The sequence below is a fragment of the Pseudocercospora fijiensis genome (assembly GCF_000340215.1).
Source record: "Pseudocercospora fijiensis CIRAD86 unplaced genomic scaffold MYCFIscaffold_2, whole genome shotgun sequence".
Taxonomy (NCBI): domain Eukaryota; kingdom Fungi; phylum Ascomycota; class Dothideomycetes; order Mycosphaerellales; family Mycosphaerellaceae; genus Pseudocercospora; species Pseudocercospora fijiensis.
The window spans coordinates 4,296,034-4,317,759 of NW_006921533.1; the positions used below are offsets into that span (position 1 = coordinate 4,296,034).

General features: G+C 48.7%; 7 protein-coding genes across 7 annotated transcripts; 4 read left to right on the forward strand and 3 right to left on the reverse strand.

Moving 5' to 3' along the window:
- The first annotated feature begins 6,114 nt into the window (after positions 1-6,114).
- Positions 6,115-7,158, forward strand: MYCFIDRAFT_52597 (uncharacterized protein). The gene is made up of 3 exons (XM_007924373.1): positions 6,115-6,497; positions 6,553-6,992; positions 7,055-7,158. Exons 1-3 carry the CDS (start codon positions 6,450-6,452, stop codon positions 7,074-7,076), a joined length of 510 nt encoding a protein of 169 aa, XP_007922564.1. The 5' UTR covers positions 6,115-6,449; the 3' UTR covers positions 7,077-7,158.
- Positions 7,159-7,843: 685 nt separating this feature from the next.
- On the forward strand, positions 7,844-10,229 carry MYCFIDRAFT_82185 (uncharacterized protein; the record flags this gene model as incomplete). Its single annotated transcript, XM_007924650.1, has 4 exons — positions 7,844-8,057; positions 8,114-8,266; positions 8,830-10,022; positions 10,077-10,229. The coding sequence occupies 4 exons, from the start codon at positions 7,844-7,846 to the stop codon at positions 10,227-10,229; spliced, it is 1,713 nt and encodes a 570-aa protein (XP_007922841.1).
- A 497-nt stretch (positions 10,230-10,726) lies between these two features.
- Positions 10,727-11,918, reverse strand: MYCFIDRAFT_88328 (uncharacterized protein; the record flags this gene model as incomplete). The annotated part of the gene is made up of 3 exons (XM_007925409.1): positions 10,727-10,873; positions 10,947-11,619; positions 11,677-11,918. The coding sequence occupies 3 exons, from the start codon at positions 11,916-11,918 to the stop codon at positions 10,727-10,729; spliced, it is 1,062 nt and encodes a 353-aa protein (XP_007923600.1).
- Positions 11,919-12,330: 412 nt separating this feature from the next.
- On the forward strand, positions 12,331-14,139 carry MYCFIDRAFT_172038 (uncharacterized protein; the record flags this gene model as incomplete). The annotated part of the gene is made up of 2 exons (XM_007925410.1): positions 12,331-12,434; positions 12,492-14,139. 2 exons carry the CDS (start codon positions 12,331-12,333, stop codon positions 14,137-14,139), a joined length of 1,752 nt encoding a protein of 583 aa, XP_007923601.1.
- Positions 14,059-15,698, reverse strand: MYCFIDRAFT_59438 (uncharacterized protein). The gene is made up of 4 exons (XM_007924442.1): positions 15,630-15,698; positions 14,831-15,568; positions 14,705-14,784; positions 14,059-14,649 (listed from the first exon to the last, which is right to left on the reverse strand). The coding sequence occupies exons 1-4, from the start codon at positions 15,688-15,690 to the stop codon at positions 14,188-14,190; spliced, it is 1,341 nt and encodes a 446-aa protein (XP_007922633.1). The 5' UTR covers positions 15,691-15,698; the 3' UTR covers positions 14,059-14,187.
- Positions 15,699-15,928: 230 nt separating this feature from the next.
- Positions 15,929-18,517, forward strand: MYCFIDRAFT_172040 (uncharacterized protein; the record flags this gene model as incomplete). Its single annotated transcript, XM_007925411.1, has 15 exons — positions 15,929-15,942; positions 15,972-16,179; positions 16,206-16,372; positions 16,404-16,510; positions 16,540-16,584; positions 16,615-16,662; positions 16,708-16,747; positions 16,771-17,812; positions 17,841-17,864; positions 17,901-17,936; positions 17,974-17,980; positions 18,015-18,054; positions 18,084-18,253; positions 18,282-18,452; positions 18,489-18,517. 15 exons carry the CDS (start codon positions 15,929-15,931, stop codon positions 18,515-18,517), a joined length of 2,148 nt encoding a protein of 715 aa, XP_007923602.1.
- A 274-nt stretch (positions 18,518-18,791) lies between these two features.
- Positions 18,792-20,815, reverse strand: MYCFIDRAFT_151285 (uncharacterized protein; the record flags this gene model as incomplete). The annotated part of the gene is made up of 4 exons (XM_007925412.1): positions 20,512-20,815; positions 19,347-20,428; positions 19,011-19,163; positions 18,792-18,911 (listed from the first exon to the last, which is right to left on the reverse strand). Exons 1-4 carry the CDS (start codon positions 20,546-20,548, stop codon positions 18,792-18,794), a joined length of 1,392 nt encoding a protein of 463 aa, XP_007923603.1. The 5' UTR covers positions 20,549-20,815.
- Positions 20,816-21,726: the final 911 nt, after the last annotated feature.

Consider the following 21,726-nt stretch of genomic DNA (forward strand, 5'->3'; position numbering starts at 1 on the left):
GGGCACAACGGCATTAGTACTAGGCGCTATTAGGTGTCGTAGGATTATCGAGCGGTGCTTAGAACCCTCTACTATACGCTTTTCTAGATCATTAAGCTAGTATAGCGCGAATATAACTGCTAATACTTCTATGCTAGGGATGCGAGCCGCTCGACTAAACTTCTATATTAGATTATCGACATCCTTAGTAATTGGAAGCTTAATCTAGATTACTAGGGCGATATCTAGTATATTAACCCTAGTAGAAGTTGCTAGAGTGCCGAATAGGATACGGATTTGAGACTCTCGCTTCTTAAACTCCTTATATCGCTTGTCCTTATCGATATTAGCTATATACGCCGTATAGAAGGACACAATACCGAGCATATAGATAGTGCGGTCTCCGCTAGGCACTAATAGCTCTCTATCCTAAGTATACTTCCGCGAGTATTGCTTAGCCGGGGACTTCTTGTTAATGTAATTAGTTAAGAGTACGAGCTACTAGCACATCGTTACTCGGGCCTTGTCGATCTACTTGCGACTATTAATAAATATAATAGTCTTCTAGATATTCTATAGTGTAGCTAAGCTCTTATTGTCTATTATATACTAGACCGCAAAGTACAGGTAATCGAAGCCTATTATCTAGCCCTTCGGGATTTCTTATAAGATGTATCTAGTATCCGGGCGATCGATAGTACTCTAGATAACCTAGGTCTAGAAAGCGCTATTGCCCTATAGACGGAGGCTATACTCGAGGAGGTACTTCTTAGTTTCCTTAGTTAATGTAGTAGAGCACGCGAGAATAGTCGTATCCTATATTATAAGCTAGCGAAGGAGGTAAAGGACACTATAATCTCCGCGGAAGTCCTTCTACTTAAGATGTATATACGCCTTATCCTATATCTATAAGCTAAGGCGATCGGTAATACTACGTAGGGCCTCCTAGAAATTAGCGCTTATTGCTTGCTCGGGACTGTAGATAATATGCTAATATCGGCCTTCCTTAATGTTTACTAGCATGCCTAGATCCTTCTCCTTAGTCTAGGCAGTAAGGACGCAGACCTTAATTAGATTCTGCTTATCCGGATCTAGCTAGCGGATAGCTTGCACTATATCCTCGCTCTGCTTATTAGCGATGCGGGTTAGCGGCACGATCTGTAATATAATAAAGCTAGTAAGCATAGTATAGGCCTAGAAGATAATCGTTTTGCTAGCGCTAGTACGAGCTAAAAGTAACACATCCTGTCTCCCGAAGATAATAGTATAGATATAGTCGAGCTGTATCTTAGTCGGTTCTAGTAATAGCTCGCGATAGGGATGCATTAGCTTTAATATACGCCGTAGACTATGCTCGACAATGCGACGATAGAATAGTATCGCCTATTAATTGCTACTAGTATCCTATACAAGTAGCTATACTTCCTCGAGGCTATACTCGTCTATATTAGCGTAGCGCTATTCGAAGTATGCCGCCTAACTAGCTTTATTATCCTCGTTAAGTTCTAGCATCTCTAGCTCGCGGTCGATAGTCTATTAAGGCTCTATTCGATTAATTGCAGGCCGACCGGGCAGGCGTACGAAGTACTTATCGCCTTCCTTCTTACGCCGATTTCTAGCGCTAGCGCTAGTATCGCCGACATTAAGTCTGCCCTTCTTAGCCTTATCGCGATCGCGCGTAGAGAGGTTAGAGAGCGCGTTAGGCATTACGGTCGCCTATTATATACTATCGGAAGTGTTAGCGGAAGTGTTAGTATAGTAGATATAGAAGATATCGGAAGACTAGGTTTCGAGTATTAGATATAACAGTCGGGGTCTGTTAAGCGGTAGTGTATACGACTTTAAGAAGCAGCGAAGACTGCGGAGCGGGTATCCGTACTATTTAGAACAGTAGGTCTCAGCGCTCGAGTGTCGCTATCGCGGATATTCGGGCAGCTAATATACTAGATGCGATATAGAGGCACTAAATACTGGATTATCCGGTAGCGCACAACGTTAAACACGATCGCGGATATGTCTTAAAGGTGTCTAAGAAGTTTTAAGTTGCTAGGTATCCGTATAGATATCGAGGTTTCGATAAATTAGCGAAATAGCTATTTTAAGGGTAGGTACCGATAGGTAGCGAGCACAAGTAAAGCATAGCAAATACGGGTAAAGCGACACTTAGAGGTGTTAGAGCATTGCTTTCTAAGGTTCCTCGTATAGATAGAGTATTCTAGAAGATAGTTGTTGTCTATTGCAACATAGGTATTCGTAGAATAAACGCGAAGCCGAAACTGTCCGTATAGTTAGAATAGACTATAGATCTCACTTTTACGATACTAATTTCAAAATATTTACGATGTATTGCGCCTTCCTATACTATAGAACCCCCTCTATATATGCTAAGCCCTATCTATAGTAGGTGTTAAGTTGTAAATCTATATATGCTCTATAAGGAGGTGTTACAAATAAGGAATCGCCCGATTAGTACAGTTTGTCTTTAGGCGCTTCGCTAAGGCTCGCTCTTCCTTCTATACTATACTACATTAAGAAAACCCGAGATCCGGTGCACGTAGAATATAAAGGAAGTTACGAGTATAAAGCGAAAATAGCCTAAGATAGAGGCAGACGCCGCCGCTAGTTAAGAAGAGGTCTAGAGGCGCCGGTAAGAAGAAACAAGCGGATAAGACCGAGGCGCCAATAATTGAGGTAAATAAGGACTCTACTACGGGCACTACGGCTTCGGGTACCAATAATTGCCCTGCTAGTAACGTTAGCGGTAAGATAGTAGGCTTAGAGACAGCTTCTTCTACTGCGACTTCGTCCTTCGAGTCTTCCGCTTCTACTAGACTTCGAGCTCTTAGTCGTAGAGCTGTCGCTCTTACGCTAGAGTCTTACACTCGTAAGCGGCTTACAAATAAGAAGGGGTTGCGCTTGTTAGACTATAAGGGCACTTAGTATGTTATCGACACTGCTAAGAAGTCTAAGGATAAGAAACAGGTCGCTATAAAGCAGTATATATACGACGTCTGCGATCTAGCCGAAGGGTAGACCGGCTTCAAGTAGGCAGGCAAGGTAACCGAGAAGTTCAATCTCGAGCGTTGTATAAGGGTGTCTTTAGTCGCTTATTGCAAAGAGGTTAAAGAGAAGGACTATTATTAAGAGAGCTAGCTACAACCGATCGACGATAATAATAGAGCTTCTAAAGAAGACAAAGCTTATAGCCGTACCTACGACCGCTTATTCGAATAGTTAGAAGAAGGATTAACTAACCCTCGTATCGATATATATTTCTATACGAAGCCTCGTCCGGCAGGCGCTAGACTAGTTGCCTTAGCTTAGCGACAAGGCGGCAAGCAGAAGAAGGGCACTCCTAGTTAGCAATAGCTTGCCTTAGCGGACACTTAAGTAATAGAATTAAATACTGCTAGTAACTTCGAGGTTAACATTCGAGCCGAGTTTGCCTACAATCTAGTAGGGTGTCGTAACGTAAAGATTAAAGGACCGAAGACTTATTGCTAGCGCAACCCTGCTAAGTAAGACGTGCCTAACGAACACTAGTTAATAACTAGTAAAGTAATCAAGTTACTAGCGAGGAAGATTGCCGCCGAGGAGTAGAAATTTAGCGATTAAATACACCTAGAGGTTCTTATCTTAATAATAAAGCTCCACTTCGAGAGAGATGTTACTAAGAAGGTTACTAAGCAGCTTAGGAAGAAGGGTGTAGCTATAGGTTATAGCGACTCGACTCTAGCTAAAGCCCGCCCTAAATAGGCTCCTATTAATATTATCTTCGGAGACAAGGCGGCAGCTAGTTTTATAGCAGCTATAGGTCTAGGCTATATACCTACAACGCTATCTAAGACTCCTACTCGTTCTCTTCTAAGGCCGGGCCTTCCGAAGGATATCTCTATACTAACAGTACTGCCGGAAGGGTTACTAAACTATAGGTTAGAGAGTAAGGAGCTTCGGGTAGGGTATTTCTAGTAGGCTCTTTAGATACCGCCCTTCGTCGATTTAGCGCCTATACGGTCCCTTTAGAAGCTATACATCGACGAGGACTTTAATATTATTACCGTCGCTAATATAGACAAGAAGACCTAGAAGGAAGAGACTCAATTAGCGAGTAGAATGAGGTTTAAAGTTAAGGAGTTAGTCGAGAAGTTCTTACTACTAAAAGCTAATAAGATTATAGCGGCGGAGCTAGCCGGAGCTAAGGAGACTGCGTAAAGGAACGAATTCGGCTTCGATTCTCGCATTTACTATATAACGTTAATACCATTAATTTTTGTAATACTAACGGGCGCCGCTATATAAGACTAAATCTATCTCATTTGTCTAATTTGAAGTATTTACATACGTTGTATGTTAAGAAACTTGCAGCATCTAAAAGCTAGCTATTCGAACATTTATATAGGTTCTTAGGACTGTGCGCGCTAGTAGATTTAGCGCAGGTGCCTCGCTACCTAACAAACTTCTAGTATCTAGATCTATTCTTCTTTACTATCTTCCTTACTCTCTATATCCTTATACTACTTATTAATTATCGCCGCTAGCGTAGATAGAGCCTAGGCGTGCTATACGGACTCTTCTAGATTAAGACCTATTAGATCTTATACGTAGCCGGCCGCACTAACGAAGTCCTCCTCGGAAAACTCGAAATCTCGATAATATACGTTGTATCCGGCATATTCGAAGAGTTTCTACGCTCGTAGACCGCTATAGCGCTACAGACAATAATATAGGAAGTCGCCGAAGTTCTTAAAGTATTCTAAGTCGCGAATGTGCTTTTTAATAAAGGCCTTTAGGTAGTTGAAGGTTTGTTCGATAGGATTAAGATCCGGTAAGTACGGCGGTAAGTACTCGAGTTAGTAACTAGCTAACAATATCGTATCTCTAACTTCTAAACTATAGTAGATACTAGCATTGTCTATTATAAAGATTATCGGCGGATAGCCTTCGAGCGTAGGTATAACTCTCTTAGTTAGCTAGTTAATAAAGATCTCTCGAGTAATTAAGCCTTATCGACTTATCGTATACGGCAGATAACTATTAATAGTAAAAGCCGGCAGTATCGACTAGCGGACCTTACGTTAAGCGTACCTAAAGTCGCGGCAATCTACGCCCTTTAGAGACTATCTATACTTGCGCTAACTAGTCTTCTAATTATAGGCCGTCTCGTCGATAAAGATTAACCTATCTACCGGCTATTTAGCGTACCTAAACATCTATAAAGCCCTTAGTAACGGGTTACGCTCCTTCGCTATCCTACGATACGCTTTACGACTCTAGTTATACTTCTTTAGCACTATTAATAACTGCCGATATTTTAACGTCTCCGCGAGCTCCGGCTACTCGTCGATTACAACCTCTATTATCTCTGTAAAATAGGCGTTAGGACGAGTGCCTAAGTATACTAGAATAAACGTCTCTTAAGCGTAGGTTAAGATCGTTAGTCTACTACGCTTTATTATACGAGGTAGATACAACTCGCTAAACAACTTCTAATTGTTAAGTAGTCGATATATCGTACGCCGATCGATAGGGAGCTTGGTATTCTTAATAGTCTAGTCGATATTGTTACCCTTTGCAAAGCAGTCCTTAATTAGCTGCTGATGCGCCGGAGTGAGCTCTTTGCCTAGCTGCATGCTTGTTATACCTCGGAAACGGCTATACTACTGTTCTACAGCGACAACTTTGGCTTCAAAATGGACTAGTATACTACAAGGCAAGAGACAGAGAAGATAGGCACTTTGAAAGAGCTAGAATTGGTGGAAATTGGGTGTGATGCTGCTCCTTGTCGCTTGGCGGCCCCTCTAGCCGGAAATGACAGGTATTTCCGGAACCTCAGTAGGCTCTTCTACGAAGACTTCTTCTACACACTAGACTATATACAGAAGAGCCGAGAACCGATCGACGCTAATTGCACGTAGGTTGGGTGAAGGAAGGTGGAAGGTGGAAGATAGAAGGTGGAAGGTGGAAGGTGGAAGGTAGAAGGTAGAAGGTAGAAGGTGGGATGAAGTCTATAAGAAGAGCCTGAGAAGGAGGTAGCCATTAGCGACGGAGTCAGCAGAGCCAAGGTGTTCGCCAAGCATACTGTAAGATCAGCCCAGCCATCTCATCTGCCTTCTTCGAGAAACGAGGTTTCCACTGACGCCGACCTGCATCTCCGAGATGCCATTTACCAGGCTACACCGGAGATGATCTGCCCAGGAACAGCGAGTGAATACAAATAGGGAAGATGGGGGGTTAGGCCAGTGGAAGAAAGAATAGGAGCGGAGAAGTGGAAGCAAAGCCGGAATGATGGCCAGCTCCCTGCAAGCTCCTCCTCTCTAGTAGCTCCAGTATGCTCCAGAGTTGCATCACTGTGTAATCGCCTCGCCTAGGCCTAGGCGAGGCGAGTATTTGAGCTCCAGAATCCGCCGTCAACGCAAGTCAATCGCAAATTCGAGCACCATACCACCATCTAACCTCACACAACACTCATCATGGCACAGCAAGGTACATCTTCTGGTCACCCGATCACCGTTCTCACTGTACGGGCTCTATTCTTGATTACACTCGGAACGAAGAGCGCTAACAGCAACACAGCAAGATCTAGTCCACAAGCTCCCCTCGCACAGCCCGATTCTATTCGCCCAGAAGAAGGCCAAGAACCTCTCCTTCGAGACAATTGCGAAAGATCTTGGGCGTGATGAAGTAGCTGCTGCCGCGATCTTCTATGGACAGGCAAAGGCATCCGATGAAGATATCTCCAAACTTGCCAAGCTTTTGGACATCCCAGAGGCAACGCTTCGCGAGACTGAGATCGTAGGACTGCCAGACCGAGGACGATCGATGGAGATGCCACCAAAAGAGCCTTTGATGTACCGTCTGTATGAGATCGTGCAAAACTATGGATATGCGTACAAGGCCGTCATTAACGAGAAGTTTGGAGATGGCATCATGAGCGCTATTTCCTACTCAACAAAGGTGGAAAAGGAGACAGATGAGAAGGGCGACTGGGTCAAAATCACAATGCGCGGAAAGTGGTAAGTCCAGTGGCGGCGGAGACTGGTGATGCCTTGGGAGATATGGCTGACACAGAATCCAGGCTTCCATACACTCGGTTCTAGACAATCGTCGATGTACCGTGAGCCTTGTAGAAACCAGATTCACTTTTGACCTGCGGTAATGACAGTACTTACAATTTCTGAACGAGAGAAAGTCTTCTTGCAATGTTAACACTGCTCAACGGATCGCAGGTCTTGCTTGGCGATTTAGGACTTCTTCGGTGTACTCAACCGAGTACTTAGGGACATGGAACAGATCTCGGTATATCTAGTCGATAGCACGCGGCGATGAGACACCACATTGCTTGCACGACGCACGCCACAATTTCCGGCTCGACCGCTCAAGATCCTGCGTCAACCGTCTTTGCTTCAGCTTGAAACGACAAGGTTAGACCTTGTTGACGACGCACCTCAGCTTCAGCTAATGTTTGTGGAATCGAGAAAGAGAACAGTGTGAACATAAAAACGTTCGCACAGGGAGCTGCTGAACATATTCTGTGATTGACAACTTGTGACGATGAGTTTGCGAGGTGCACATGCACTCACTCTGATGACAATGCCGCGCATGTGAGGCGACCTACGCCAATGCTCGTTCACGCAGAGTTATCGTCAAACATTTAGCTTCAAGCAATCAAGCATAAAAGCGTCGATAGAGATCACTTGGCAACGCTAATCGACGAGTCGAAGATATCATCAGCGCTGCAGTCCGCAGTTCAAAGCATTGACGCTCTGCTCATCGCATCTATCTGGTTAAAAGGCGCAAGGCAATGGGTTGCGCCGGCTCCAAACCACGCCCAGTTGTCGGCCATACGAATCGATATTCCACCACCATGTCGAATGCAAGCACGCTAGTAGCACCCCGGATCAGCATTCATTCCACAGAAGGGCACTCTGATGTGTCCCGCCCTCCAATGGTCCCTCGAAAGCTCACACTCAGCGAGATCTTCGATCCTGATGAGATTGCAGCGGACGGACATGTTCGAAGCCCAAGCGGCAATTTCCTGGACGCGAAGCAGTTTCGAGAACATCCCAAGCGACCATTGTGTATGAATATGCGTTGCAATCAAGTTTTTGCTACTCTATGCTAATCAGTTGAGCAGGCATGCGGGAGCGACAAGAGCGAATCCTGCAGAGGACCCAGAAGCAACGGGAGTTGGGCATGGCTAGTCCTACTCAGATCGCTCCATTTGCATTTGAGAAGGACCACTTCGATTTCGGGAATACGACTACTGTCCAGGCTCAAAGCCGGGAAGGTGAGAGGAAGGCATCTCAGGTATGCTATCTGCTTGTGCATGTTTCTCGAGCTTTGCTGATTTGGCCGTCAAGGGACGAACTTTTGAGCAGAATCACAGCGCACGTACATCAAGGGAGCGCTCAACGTGAGGTCTGGACTCTCGATGTGAGAAAAGGGCATCTGGTGGGGGTGGACGGGCATGATCGTTTGAGAAGATCAGCTCGAGAAGTTGATTTTGAGCAGCCTTCTTGTGATTTGGTCTCTCTCTTCGACCAAGCATGCTGTCGTGTGGAAGTGAAGTTATCTGGTAGAATCAGGGGGCCTTGTGAAGAGCTGAGATGAAATTGAAGTGAATGTTTGCGCGCGCCTGAAGTCAAGCTTGCGACTGTTGATGGCATCGCACTTTCCCTGACTTGCTTCACCCTCACTTCGGACACGCACACACTGACCGCTCCACACCTGCAGAAACCTTTGGTGCCGGACAGCCACTCCTTACAACTTCGACTTCACCACCATCCTCCCACAAAGCCATATCGAGTCACCAACGGCCCATACAAGCTGAACATTACCACATCTCAACAGCCATCATGTCTTCAGACTCCGACTCCGAGACCACCACCACGCTGACCAGCGAGCAGCGCAAGGCCTCCCAAGGCAAGCCTGTACCATGCAGCTATGCTGACTGCCAACACCGCTTTGACACAGTCGAAGACATGATCCATCACAAGATTCGTGAGCCATCCCACTTCTACTGCAAGAAATGCAAGGTCGACTGCGCGGATTGGGAGGGTCTGCTGGCACATCAGGTCGACATGATGGCGCCTTTCCTGGGCGAGAAGAAGAGAGATAGCGGCGAGCGTCCGACGCACATCGTGTGCGAGCTCTGTGGAATAACTTTCAAGAGCATGGGCGGTCGCAGAGATCACCGTAGGCAAGCTCATCCAGCTGACCAAGACGTCGAGTGCCCAGGCTGTAGCTGCAAGTTTCCACGAGCATCGCACTTGATCGATCACCTCGAGCAGGGTCGCTGCTCGCGCTTTACCAAGGACCAATTCTACTCACATATGCAGCATAAGTACATCCTCTCACAAGTCATGAAGAATCCTGGAATATTCTCCGAGCTGGTCATGCAGAACCAAAAGCAGCTTCTTCCGCCGATGGAACAGCTGTCAATCAAGTCTGATGCTGAGGCTGAGGATCCGGATGAAGGCGGTGTTTCGATTTTGGAGGAGTATGATGAAGCTCAGCAGAGTGGCTACAAGCCTCTGGAGCCCGAGCGGTCTCTGATGGACTTTCATGATCATGCCAGTGTGAAAGCGTGGCCAAAATTGTCTTCTCGGGCCACATCGAGAGCCGGCGCTCCTTCAGCCACTTCTTCTGCTTGGACCAGCGGCAGGCTCTCAAAGGCGCCCCAAAAGGTCGAGACATCTAGCCAACCAGCGGCAGGCAAGTGGGACGCGATCACCAAGTTCCATCGCGAGCAAAGCAAGAACACGAATCTGCTAAACACCCATTTCTGGAACGATGAGCAATACTTCTGGAACGAGTTTCTCCAGTGCTACGTTTGCCCTCTGCCCGCCTGCCAGTCCCAGACCGCCCTCTCCAACACATTTACTACCCTCGACGAGATCAAGCAGCACATTGAGCTGGCGCACCTGCGTAGCTTCTACCGATGCGAGGGCTGCTACAAGAGATTCAATACGTGCGCTGCTCTTGTAGGTCATGTCGAGGCTACTCAAAAATGCGGCATTCGTCAGAGCGACAAGTTCAAGAAGGTGAGGAACAATTTCGAAATCGCTACTCTATTCAATGCGCTAACTGATGTGTAGTTCATCAACGAGGTCACAGGAGGCTTTCTGGTCGCTGAGCGCGTTGCCGAGTCTAAGATTTACGGCAGGGACATGTCTGTCGTGAAGCTTGGCGAAAAGCCACTCAATGGCGTGACGTCTACCAAATACACTAGCAAGAGTCCATATGAGTGATTAGGAACACTGATATGAAAAGATTCATCACCACGGACACTTCCCAAGCAAGGCGATTGTTGCGTGATCCACACGCATCGAGGGAGGATAGCATACATGCAAAGCCTAGCATTGGTCTTCAGAAGGCGTCTTGCATACAAAGCACAGAAATGCAGAATGGGATATCTTCTTCTTCTTCTTCTTCTTCTTCTTCTTCTTCTTCTTCTAGGTCACTTCTCAATCTGCACATTTTGTTCGCGAGCGCCAGCTCACGATGTATCATCCCATTGGAACTAGTGCAATGCTGCCGCAAGTTGATGGCGGTGTGGTGGACACCAAACGGCAGCTGCATGGCGTTGATGGCCTACTTGTCGTGGATGCTTCCGTGTTCCCGCTCCATGTCCAAGGCAATATAATAAGTTTGGTGTATTCTCTGACGGAGAAGGCGGCTCATCTGATTAAGGTGGAACATGCTCCTGACACCAGTATCATGGCGCGAACGGTATGCCCAAACTTGTCTATGAGATGGATGGCGCATCAGACTCATGCTCTGCCTCATCGCCAAAATTGAAGGCCGGATACACGACTTTTCGTGCCTGAGCATTAGAAACATCTCGCAGGAAAGCGTTCTGGGCCCAGAAAACCCCGTCAAATGACATGTCGTACTATAGAATACGGAAGGGACTGAGTCAGCGAGTGGTGTCTCTTTCATAATGCTCTGGGGCTCTATGCACTTACCCAGTAATTTACAGAGCAAGAAAAGCCCTCAGGACCGGGGCTTTGGCTGACTTTGTGATACCACATTGCGGGCAGGTAAAACATGTCGCCTTCATTCAATGAAATCCTCGTCGGCTTTGACAACGATGAGAATTCAGTGGCACGCGTTTGTGGTTCGTCCGGGTCCCATGTAGGTACGGGAACAGGTTCTGCATCCGCCTGTAGACGGGGTTCGAACTCCAGGCTGGTCTCCGACGAGGGCTGATATCGCCCGCAGGCCACTGGCTTCTCGTTCACGCAAGGCATGTCAACAGGTGGCAAAAGCACAAAATGCTTCTGGCCGCGGACCTGCACATAGATATTCTCATAGTTGTCCTTGTGCAGCGAAGTCGTGGATCGCTCATTCCCCAGCCAGAAGTTGATCGCATCAGGTTCCTGCTCCAGCGCAAGAGTCGCGTATGAGATGTCAGGAGGCACGTCTGCGAAAAGATTCGAGTATTCGCCGCGCAGATTGTCGTTCTGAGTTTGTGCGTACTTTACAGTCCTCGCCGCGGGCGTGTCCGAGCGACCTGTCTGGAGCAGACTGGTATCCTCCTGCACGTACTTCAAAAAATCCTCGAATGCCTCCGATGTCTCATACGGCTCGACGTACATAAGACCACCAAGTTCATCTTCCACGATGGCATCCGCATTCCTAGTCTGTTTCGTCAACTGGCCGAGCTCAACCAGGGTCGGGGTGTTGTCGTCCTACCCTTTCGGCGTGCAGGCAACATTGACCAACTGGCCCAGCATGGTCTGGGTTAAGTATGCTGCGTCCCATGCGTGGACTGCCGGCCAATCCCAGGCAGCATTTCGGACCACGAATGGTCTATTTTTGCGCACAAAGCGCGAGAACTCAAGGGCGCTGGGCACGCGGTGCAACTCGTCGACGGCGCTCACGTTCAGCTCGTGATACGTGTGGATGAGTTGCTGGATCGGATGCTCCAGCGACATGGCCCGAAGATGTTGTTCTCGGATCTGCACAAGTCCGAACGGCCTCCTGGTCGATGTTGTGTGCAGCTCAATCAAGGATGACACCGTCACTGTGCAGACAAATCGGTCGAAGCAGCGGCTGCAGGCTCGCCCGCTGGAACCCAGTGCATATGGTACATTGATATATTGATAATAATCAATAATGCGCCTTGAATCAAGCGCGTGTTAATAACTACATCCATGTCATCATGAGTAACCTTATTGACCTTGCGATAGGCATACCCGGCTCAGTTGTGCGTTGAAGCTCCGGGCCTGTGCAATGTGCACATCCATCCTCTATGTACATGCATGTGCATACGGCTCCCACAGAAAACCCGCCGCCACTGTCATGAAGCGCGCTCGCGAAGTCGAGGCACCTGCGAGGAAGAAGATGATGGCTGCTCCAGCTGTAGCTGATATGGGACAAGCCCCGACGAACGCATTTCGAGAAAGTCAGGCGCCCAGAGCAGTGCTCCCCAAATCGCATCGCATCGCATCGTACTAATAACACCTTCCAGTCCCGCGCTACGTTCAATACACCTCGCCCGCCGTGAGCACGATTCCCGCGAGCGATGGCACGCCGAGAGCCGCGACTGCGCTGCCGCTCAACCTGGTTGCGCTCATCGTCTCCTATCTGGACGACATAGGAGATTTGGCAAGAGTGTGTCGGACGTCAAGGTTGATGTATTACATGACCCTGCCTCAGTTGTACCAAAATGTGAATCTCCATTCATATGGCGAAATGCGTTACATCAATGGCAGGCCGGAGGGTTTTGGGAGTGGCAGCCCGTTCATGATGGCTTTGAATGGGCTGGTGACCAAGGGACATGGTGCTTTGGTTAGAGACTTCCGTGTTTGGGGAGAATGGAAAGAGACTGGTATCGACGATTTCGCCAAGGGAAGAGTGCCTTGCAACTCGATGATGCTCAACATTCTCCTGCGAGCGGCCACGGACAAGATGACAAAGCTGGAGTCTTTTTGCTGGGAGCTCAACTGCAAGCCCTTGAAGACCCTCTATCAGGGCTTAGGTGCGCACAACACATTGACCAGCTTTACGTTGAGATTCCCATCTACACGTGTTCCACGGCCATCAGTCCTGATTCCGCCTATGTTCAACCTCCGCGCGTTTCGGGCAATGGATGTCGACCCAATGTGCTATCCGGACGATATCAGCATGCTCATGCTTCACTCGAAAAAGCTTGAAGATGTGCGACTACACTTCTCTCCGCGCATGCGAGCAGAGGCAGAGTCCATCATGAATCTCAATCTGTTCTTTGGAAGATGTCACAAAGCTGGCTACAAGCTCAAGGTCAAGCATTTCGCCCTCCAGAACTGGTTTGGACCGAACGTACTGGGCTTCGACCAAATCTTCGAAACGGAATCTTGTAAAAGCATCACATTCATCGACACATTTGGAGGCAACGATCCGCGAACAGTTTTCGTGGATGACACGTGGAAGGATATTCCGCAGGATATGATGACTGCTTTCGAACGTGTACGATGCAACGAGATCTCGCCATCACACATCGAAATTATGCGCAAATCCAGGGTGCAAATGAAGGAGTTCTACATTGTCAGCAACGCGAAACGCCCAAAAACAGGATTCACACCACTCAATGGAACTTCCGGCAGTCCGATCACTCCAAGCGTAGACACACCACACGACGAAAATGCGTCTCCGGAATCGATCGCGCTGGGTAAAGATTATCTGCACGCGATCTCTCGTTTCCATGGCGAAGCTCTAAGGCACCTGCTCCTCTCCGATTTGTGGGCGATCACGAAGGACGAGATGGCAGACCTCGTGAGACACTGTCCGAACCTAGAGCAACTAGGAATGGCGATCGACAGCGTGGATCACGAGTCCATTCGCCTTCTAATGCCCTTCTTGCCCAAATTGAAGATTTTGCGCCTCTTGAACAACGAACAATTACAGCAACACTTACGAACGTGGTCGCACGAAGAGCGAATGTGGCGTATGGGCCTAGACCTATCACGCAGGCCTCCCCCGTGCCTTCAGTTCGTCTGTATGGCAGACTTTTGCTACAAGCTCGGAAGGAATGTGGAAATGATGAAGGATGACGGGACGATTGAAACCCGATACGAAATGTCAATGGTCGACAAGAAAGAGGCAATGATGTTCGAGATTTGGAGATTGGATGCTCTGGACATCAGTGTGGACCCAGTCGCGCCATTTAATACTTGAGAATGGCGAATAGTCCATGCTTCGAAATCACCCTCCACGTATGGGCTTTTACTCAATCAAGGCAGTCTGGCCAAGATCTAGCCGTAACTTGGACCATCTGCTGCAAAGCACTCTGCCATCTTTAATCACCGCCAAAAGGTGCTTCTCTGGTCGAACCAACACCTCGATGTCCTCGAGCGGATTCGCATTCAGGATCAAAAGATCTGCAGCGAAGCCTTCCTTCACTCTGCCGAGCTTCTCATCCTGCCTGAGCATTCGTGCTGCATTGACAGTTGCGCTTTGAAGGATCTTCAAGGGCGAAAGCCCGGCCTGTTTCCGAAGCTTGAATTCACGACTCTGCATCACTTGCAGCGGTCCTAAAAGATCTGTACCAAAGCACATGGTGACGCCACACCGATCTGCAAGCTGTATCGAGGCCAATCCGGCTTCCAGTACTTTCGCGTTCTTGGCGGCAATACTCGGAGGTAAGAAATTACCGAACTCGCGGGATGCCATAGCCTCGTAAGTAATCTGGGACGTCATTGTCAGCATGCGGGCAATCATCCCAGCCATCCATGGGCCTTACCAGTGTTGGAGTAAGAAAACCGCCTTTCTCCGCAAGTAACTTCGCCGTCGGTTCATCAATCAGATTTCCATGTTCAACACCTTTCCACGTCAGCAACCTGGATTTGACAGCATTCTGCTTTCTCACCTAGCACGCCATTGGCGACAGCATTCTGTATAGCAGCAGGGGTGTATGCGTGAGCAGTCACGAAGGTTTGAGAATCGCTCGCGACCCTCACAAATGCACGAATCTCTTCTGGGGTGTATTGGAGATTCGTAAGCTTGTCCGTGTTGGATGCCACACCACCGCTTGCCATAATTTTTATGAAGTCTGCGCCTTGTCTGATCTCCTCGCGAGCCGCGTGCAGGCACTGATCTACACCATCTGCGATTCGACCTAGCCCTCTGGTGTTGCCACCGCAGCACTGGTACTCTTCGTCTTTGGACGATCGCATGTCGCCGTGACCTCCAGTCTGCGATATTCCATGACCAGAAATGAAGAGTCGCGGGCCAGGATGTAAACCTTCCGCTAAGGCCTCTTTCATGGCGAGTCCGGCTCCTCCACAATCACGAATGGAAGTAAAGCCGCGTTTGAGCATCTCATATGCCAGATACGGTTGGCGAAGGAGCGCAGTGTTCGGGTCTTGGTTCATGGTATCTTTGAGGCCATCTTCTCCGGGAGGCGTGGCAAGATGGACATGGCAGTCGATCAGGCCTGGTACGACATATCTGCCTTCGAGGTTGACAATATCGACCGGCTCGTTATGCGTCCAGGAAAGGACTTCATCGCCTGGCGAGGGCTTTGAGCTGAGTTTAGTCATGCGGTGAATGACGCCATCTTTGATATCTATCGTGACATTCTCGTGTACACCGCCATCTTTTGGATCTGTACAGACATGTAATTAGCGGAACTAGTTACAGTCGTCACTCTCATCTGCCGAGCTCACCGACAAGCCTGGCGTCTACCAATCTATATCTCTTGCGCGTTGTCGCTGTCCATGGCTTCATTTTTTCCGTGGCCATAGCTAAGAAGCAGTAGCTGTTGGCCACCAAGGTGCTTGGTGTCCTGGTGAGGTACAGTAGAGGAAACTGCGGGAGTGGACCGCGGGCGGAACTCAATTTCTCGCTGGAACCATTCACTCCCTTCGCTCCGGTCTGCTGTTTCCTCTCATTCACAACCCACCTTCATACAACAATGGGACAGATTACCTTGTCAATCCGCTTCCTCCAGCAAACGCCGATTGCAATGGACTACTTCACGTGCCAGGACAGCCGATGGAATCGATAAGACGGCAGCCGCACGGCCAAGGACTGGCCGCAATGTTCCCCAAAATTGCTAGACACGGCCACGCTCGTGGTCAAGCACTTCCAGTAGGGATAGGTTTGTTCGCTTGCCTAGAAGACGCATACGCGATGGAAAACGCCAACATGATCTTCAGCAAAGATGCTGAAAAGAAGCTGCCGCTCGAAAGGGTGATTGACCATGAGCATGCACAGGTCTATAAGATCGACCTTGCAGAGAGAAGAGTGGGCAATGGAAGATGAATATGGTCGTGCTGCCGATGGCACCGACAAGCAAGACAAGAACTTCAGATACACGACATGGGCCCAGCATCAACATTGAGATTTCCGCGTCATCGGCCAGCTCGAGCTCTAAGAGACTTGCTGTCATACTTGCCGCCGGAACTTTGTTCAGTCCAATGTTTGTACGAATGCACCAGCATGGCCCGATGGCGTCTGCAGGTTGTTCATCATTACATGGAAGTGAATGATGCCTTCAAGAGCAACATTGAACAGTCTTCAGCGACACTCAATCCTTTATCAACTTGTTAAATAGGACATACTGATCTCAGACAGCAAGAAAGCCCGTACGTAGCAATGCAGACTCTCACACTGTCTTATGTGTAGTATTGTCTCAGACCTATCGACAAGGGAGACTGCAAGGCTATCTGGACATTTCTTATGGCCCCAAAGGCAGACGTAATTATATTAAGGCCTAAAGGTGCATACACAACCGCAGCCCAGGTGTGCCAGCTGAGCGTACCTCTTCAAATTACCGCTCAAGGTCACACAAACGCCTTCCGACAGTATCGAATCGCAGTCAAGGATCGAATCCAACATGAATACCAAACCCGCAAACAAGAAGGGCAGGAAGTCTAAACGACAGCATCAGCCCGAGCATCCACCGGTGGAGTGGACGTTCACCAAAAAGTTCCTTCCTGACTTAGTCAATGGGCCTTACCAGCGAGATAGAGAGGCCATGCTTGCTTGGATAAGAGAGCTACGAAGTCCATTGAAAGACTTCTGCCTGACGGAGCTCAGCGGTGCTAGATACATGGAACTTGGAAGGGCACTGACTACCGACGAGGCAAACTGGTTGACTCAGATGCCGCAGATGGTGGAGAAAGCAATGAACATCAGCCCAGATGATATTGCAGCACGAAAGTCTAAGGGGTTTGAAACTAATGATCCAGAGAGCGATCGAGATATGCACCTTGTGTACTTGATGAGGCGTATCTGCGACAGTGATGGCATGCCCATACCTCCGATAGGTAACAGGGGGTCGCGAGCTGGGGCAGAGCGTGCTCGCCTGAGATACAGCGTGGCGTGGGGTCTTCTTTTGACGACTCTATCGGACCTTCAGCAGAACCCTAACGGCGATTTCCAAGTAGCCATAGGAACCAGTGGCATACAAAAATGGCCTGATGGTATCGACCATGATCTCAAATCAAGCTTGCCCGCTTCAGGAGAGACAACAACTTCGTCGCAAAAGCGTCGGTCTTCTAGGTCACCGCCACGCAGCCCAGTAGGCAGAAGGCTGAAGAAGCGAAACAACGCAGCAGCAAGATCATATGCATCTCCAACTCGACCACAGCTTCCGCAGGAGCCCGATCAGGCCGAGGCTTCATCACGATACTCAAGTACCGCTGACCCCGTTGCAGTCGCGCTGACCGCCGAAAATGGCAACGCCGCAGGAGCTCTTGAGACCGTTGAAGCAGTACCAGATGCACAAACGATGGAGAGTCTTCGGGCTGCACTCAAGCGAGAAACACGATTGCGTAACGAAGCAGAAGCGAAACTCACAGCAGTCCGAGAAGCAGTCACAGCTTTGGAAACGGCAGTGGAGAAAGTCAAGGCGGCTGTGCAGGTGACATGAGATGATGAGAAGGGGTGTGACCAAAGTCGAGCGAAGAAGAGCGCTTGGTTTTTAGTGAAAGAGCATCTTCGCTTGCGCGTGGACATCAGTAGCAGAAGTTGAACAATAATGCCGGCTGATCGTTCGATACCTAGATGAAAAGTGCCGAAAGAATTGCCTGTCTTTCACCTGCAAGTGGATGGTACCATAATTAACCACTTTCCCACACACCACGTGTCTATCGCTCATGCTCAGATATCTGCAGTAGTCACAGTTCCCGCAAACTTGATCGAGTATCCATACGTAAATCCTTGCCCTCGCTGAACCAAAAAACAACAACAACAACAACAACAACAACAACAACAACACCAACAACAACAACCCCCCCGATGCGCTTCCGATCGATCAGCAGCAGTGGAGGAAGTGGAAGTGGAAGTGGAACATCACGGCTGTTGCGGCCCAGATTTTTTCTTCAAAATCTCGATTCAACGATTGATCGAGATTTCAAATTTGAGGACATTGGCTAGCGTGCTGAAGTTTTTCTCCAACCACACTCTCGCGTGCAAGAAATCGTGGGAAAAGACAAGCAGCTGTGCTGTCAATCCGCACATCTATCTCTTCATCGATAACTTACGTGGAAGTAGTAAAGTATTCCACAGGAAAGAGAAAGCAGCACGGACATTTCCACACCATACATGAGCTAGCGTCGGCAATTGTAGTGCCAATCACCATCAATCAAATAGCTTTTTCTTGTTTCGCAAGTGTTCATTATGCTCATTGCTCGCTATTCACAAATATCTCTCCCTCTCTTTCCCCTCTCTCTCAAAGCAAAAACAAACAAAACAAGAAAAAACAAACAAAAGTGGTATCTCAATCAAACTTCACGCGTCATTCATCCTCTCTCTTCAGACGCGCACAGCCGTCTCTGGTTCTTGCCATCAGTACACTGTCACTTTGCTCATTACCTCTTCGCTCAATGACTCCTCGTCGGCTTCTTGGGCTCTTCCGGGCTCATTTTTCCGTCATCATCTTCCGGCTGCGCACCGTGCATCGTCAAGTGACCGGCAGCCCTCTGCTGCCTGCCTACATAGCTCTGGGTGATGTCGCTCGTGTGTCACGCACCGACTCCAGGACGCTGCGGCGAGGACGGGCTTACTACCGCATCACTTGGAATGCTACCGCGAGTCTCGACCGGCGAGATCTGTGGTTTGTCTGGTGAATAGGCGTTTTCGAGATCGGTTGTGTTCTGTCGAGGGAGTGGCTGCGGTGCGAATGTAGGTTCGGAATCGATGTGGAAAGTCTGGGCAGGCTGCTGTCGCTGATGGGTTGGAGGCTGTGACGGAGCCTGGAACGCGCCATAGCTCTGTTCGGCCGGCTGATCTGCTGGATGCGCGAAAGGATTCTCGGGTTGATGGTGTTGAGTTGGCTGAGTCTGCGGGGCGTCTCGCGCATTGAGACTACTGACCATGTCTGGTGGTGGGCCCGGAGACGCTTGGTAGCCGGCTTGTGCCCGAGTATTGCTGTAGACCTGATTGCTGGATGGATTCTGATTCTCGTAGCCATTCGGAGCTGAAGTGAACGCGGTGTCCTGCTGTTGTGGAGGCGCAAATGCGCCATAGCCATTCGAGGCTGTCGTCTGGTTCAGCTGCTGTTGAGGTGGAGTTGGCGATTGACCAAGAGCCCTCCTGGCAGCAAGCACAGCTCTCTGGTACCTGCTTGTGGCCAGGCTGAGCTGCTCGTTTGTCTCAATGAGTGTGTGCATGGTGTCATGATCAGGCGAGGGATGGTCGGCATTGATGTATGACTGCATGCTCTTCTGCGCGCTCTGACAGCGGTCGTTGAACTCCTTCAGCAGCTCGTCATGCAGAACCTGTTCTGCTGGCGTGCTCTGCACAAGCTGAAGGAGAATCTTGGCCGTATTCTTTGCTTCTTCGACCCGGCTTGCCAGCTCAACAGCATTCGGCAGACCCGCGCCATCTCGTCTCCTCCTGTTGCCCGAATCCTGCCTGTGCTGCTGCTGCTGCTCTTGCGGGTTCGGATGTGGAAAGCCGGTGCGATTGAGTTGAGTAGAGGCTCTGCTGAAGCTCATGCTCATCCTGCCGCCTCCGCTCAGACTTCCTCCCATACCCTTCTCCTTCCTCCACATAGCCAGCAGTGGCTGCACACCCTCATCGTACTGTTTGTTGACTTCCAGGGCGTCCAGGGTCTCTCTCAGAATCTGCTGCGTGCTCTGGTCCTTGCCGGTGCGGAGCAGTTCTTTGACCGTAGTCACGAAGCTCTTATCGAAGTTGCGCGTAAAAGTGGCGCCGGGGTTGTCGCTGAGGATGCGGATAAGCATGATAGCGTTGTACTGCACGCGCGGTTTCGACTGCCATTCTTTCGAGAGGAACTTCCGGATCTGGATTGCAGCGCTCGCAGCGGCCATGGGCGAGGACTCGGCGGACTCGACGATGACGGGGAGGTGTAGCACTTCCTCTCCGCCATTGCTGGTGCTGGCGCTCTCGCAGAAGAGTCGGATAGCGCGGGGAGCGTTCGCCTCGGGCGAGTCGGCGGGCGCATTGTCAAAGTCGGGTGAGTCTCTGTTCCTGATACCACCGCGCGACGAGACGCCTGGTAGTGGTGGTGTCAGCAGAGGCAAGGCAAGGCAAGGCGATCGCTCACGCTGGATTGGACTCAGCTGGACAGACACATACTCTTGGTTCGCTTGATGAGGCCTTTGAACGATTTCATCGTGAATAGCTGTACACCCAATGCACCCTCCAGAATGACAGTGTGGCGCTCCAAGAGTGTGTTTTGTTGTTCTGCGAAGCCTACCAATCTCAGGTTCAGGAAGAACTTAAAGCGTTGATGTTAACGTTGGAGCTGGGTATGCTATACGCTACACAGCTCCGTCAAGTCCGCCGAACCACTAGACTTATGAACTAGGAGAATATTTATGTATGCGTGTGCGTGTGCGTGCGCGTAACTTGACTTCCACATCATCGTCCACGCAACTCTACGCTCCGAGGCAGCAGCAGTGGCAAGCGCCCAAAGCAAATGCAAGGCGTCGTCGGATAGACCGGTACTAAGCCTCGTACCATCTACCCAGCATACAGAAGCCATCTTACAGATAAATATACTAACTATCTATATAAATATTAATTTTAATTTTTTTCTAGCTATTATTTAGTATATACTCCTTTCTTATATAAAAGAACTCTAGTATTATCTAACTATATAATTTAATACTATAAGACTTAAAAAACTCTATTTCCTTAGTAGTTACCCCCTTCTATTCTATAGTAACTAGGATATTTTTTTAATATTAAGTTTTACCCTAATCTAAACTAAAGAAATTTAGATTTTAAATTACTAGTATTATTTTAAAAATTAAAGATTTAATTAATATATAATAGTTTTATCTATTTCTTTTAGTAGTTAGTAGAATTACATAATATTCCTATTGTATTTGTTAAGACTTTAATACCTTAATATTATTTAGCTTAAAAAATTTAATATCTTAATCCTTAGCTCTATAATAGTAAGCGAAAGTCTAGTTAAACAACGGCCCTATTCGACGAGCGATGTACTTTCCTATAGCACTGCACTGTGTTTAGCAGTGTCAGGTAGAACCGTAGAACCGAACCCGGACAGGGACGGTACCGGGGTACGTATGCTTCGTTCTGGGCATCACGTTGGTCTTGTTGCATCCTTGTAGAGCCGAGCTAAGGAAGCAGCCGGCGCACCCTATCGCATTGACCATCAACTGCCTAAGCGCCGCCGATGACTCTACCGCGAACTGAATGTCGAACACACGTAGGAAGGGATCATTAGTAGCGCAGCTGCCAATCTAGACACCGCGGCTACCGCCCGCGAAAATCCAAGTTGTCCGCTAAGACCGAAATGATTGGCTGAGAAATTTCGTAGAA

Excerpts from the sequence above, each read along its gene's own strand:
- MYCFIDRAFT_52597 (XM_007924373.1), top strand. The coding sequence starts at position 6,450 with ATGGCACAGCAAGGTACATCTTCTGGTCACCCGATCACCGTTCTCACT. Across the intron at positions 6,498-6,552 it reads ACCCGATCACCGTTCTCACT|CAAGATCTAGTCCACAAGCT; the intron begins GTACGGGCTCTA and ends ACAGCAACACAG. Across the intron at positions 6,993-7,054 it reads ATCACAATGCGCGGAAAGTG|GCTTCCATACACTCGGTTCT; the intron begins GTAAGTCCAGTG and ends CACAGAATCCAG.
- MYCFIDRAFT_59438 (XM_007924442.1), bottom strand. The coding sequence starts at position 15,690 with ATGAAGCCATGGACAGCGACAACGCGCAAGAGATATAGATTGGTAGAC. Across the intron at positions 15,569-15,629 it reads GGTAGACGCCAGGCTTGTCG|ATCCAAAAGATGGCGGTGTA; the intron begins GTGAGCTCGGCA and ends ATGTCTGTACAG. Across the intron at positions 14,650-14,704 it reads GTTTTCTTACTCCAACACTG|ATTACTTACGAGGCTATGGC; the intron begins GTAAGGCCCATG and ends ATGACGTCCCAG.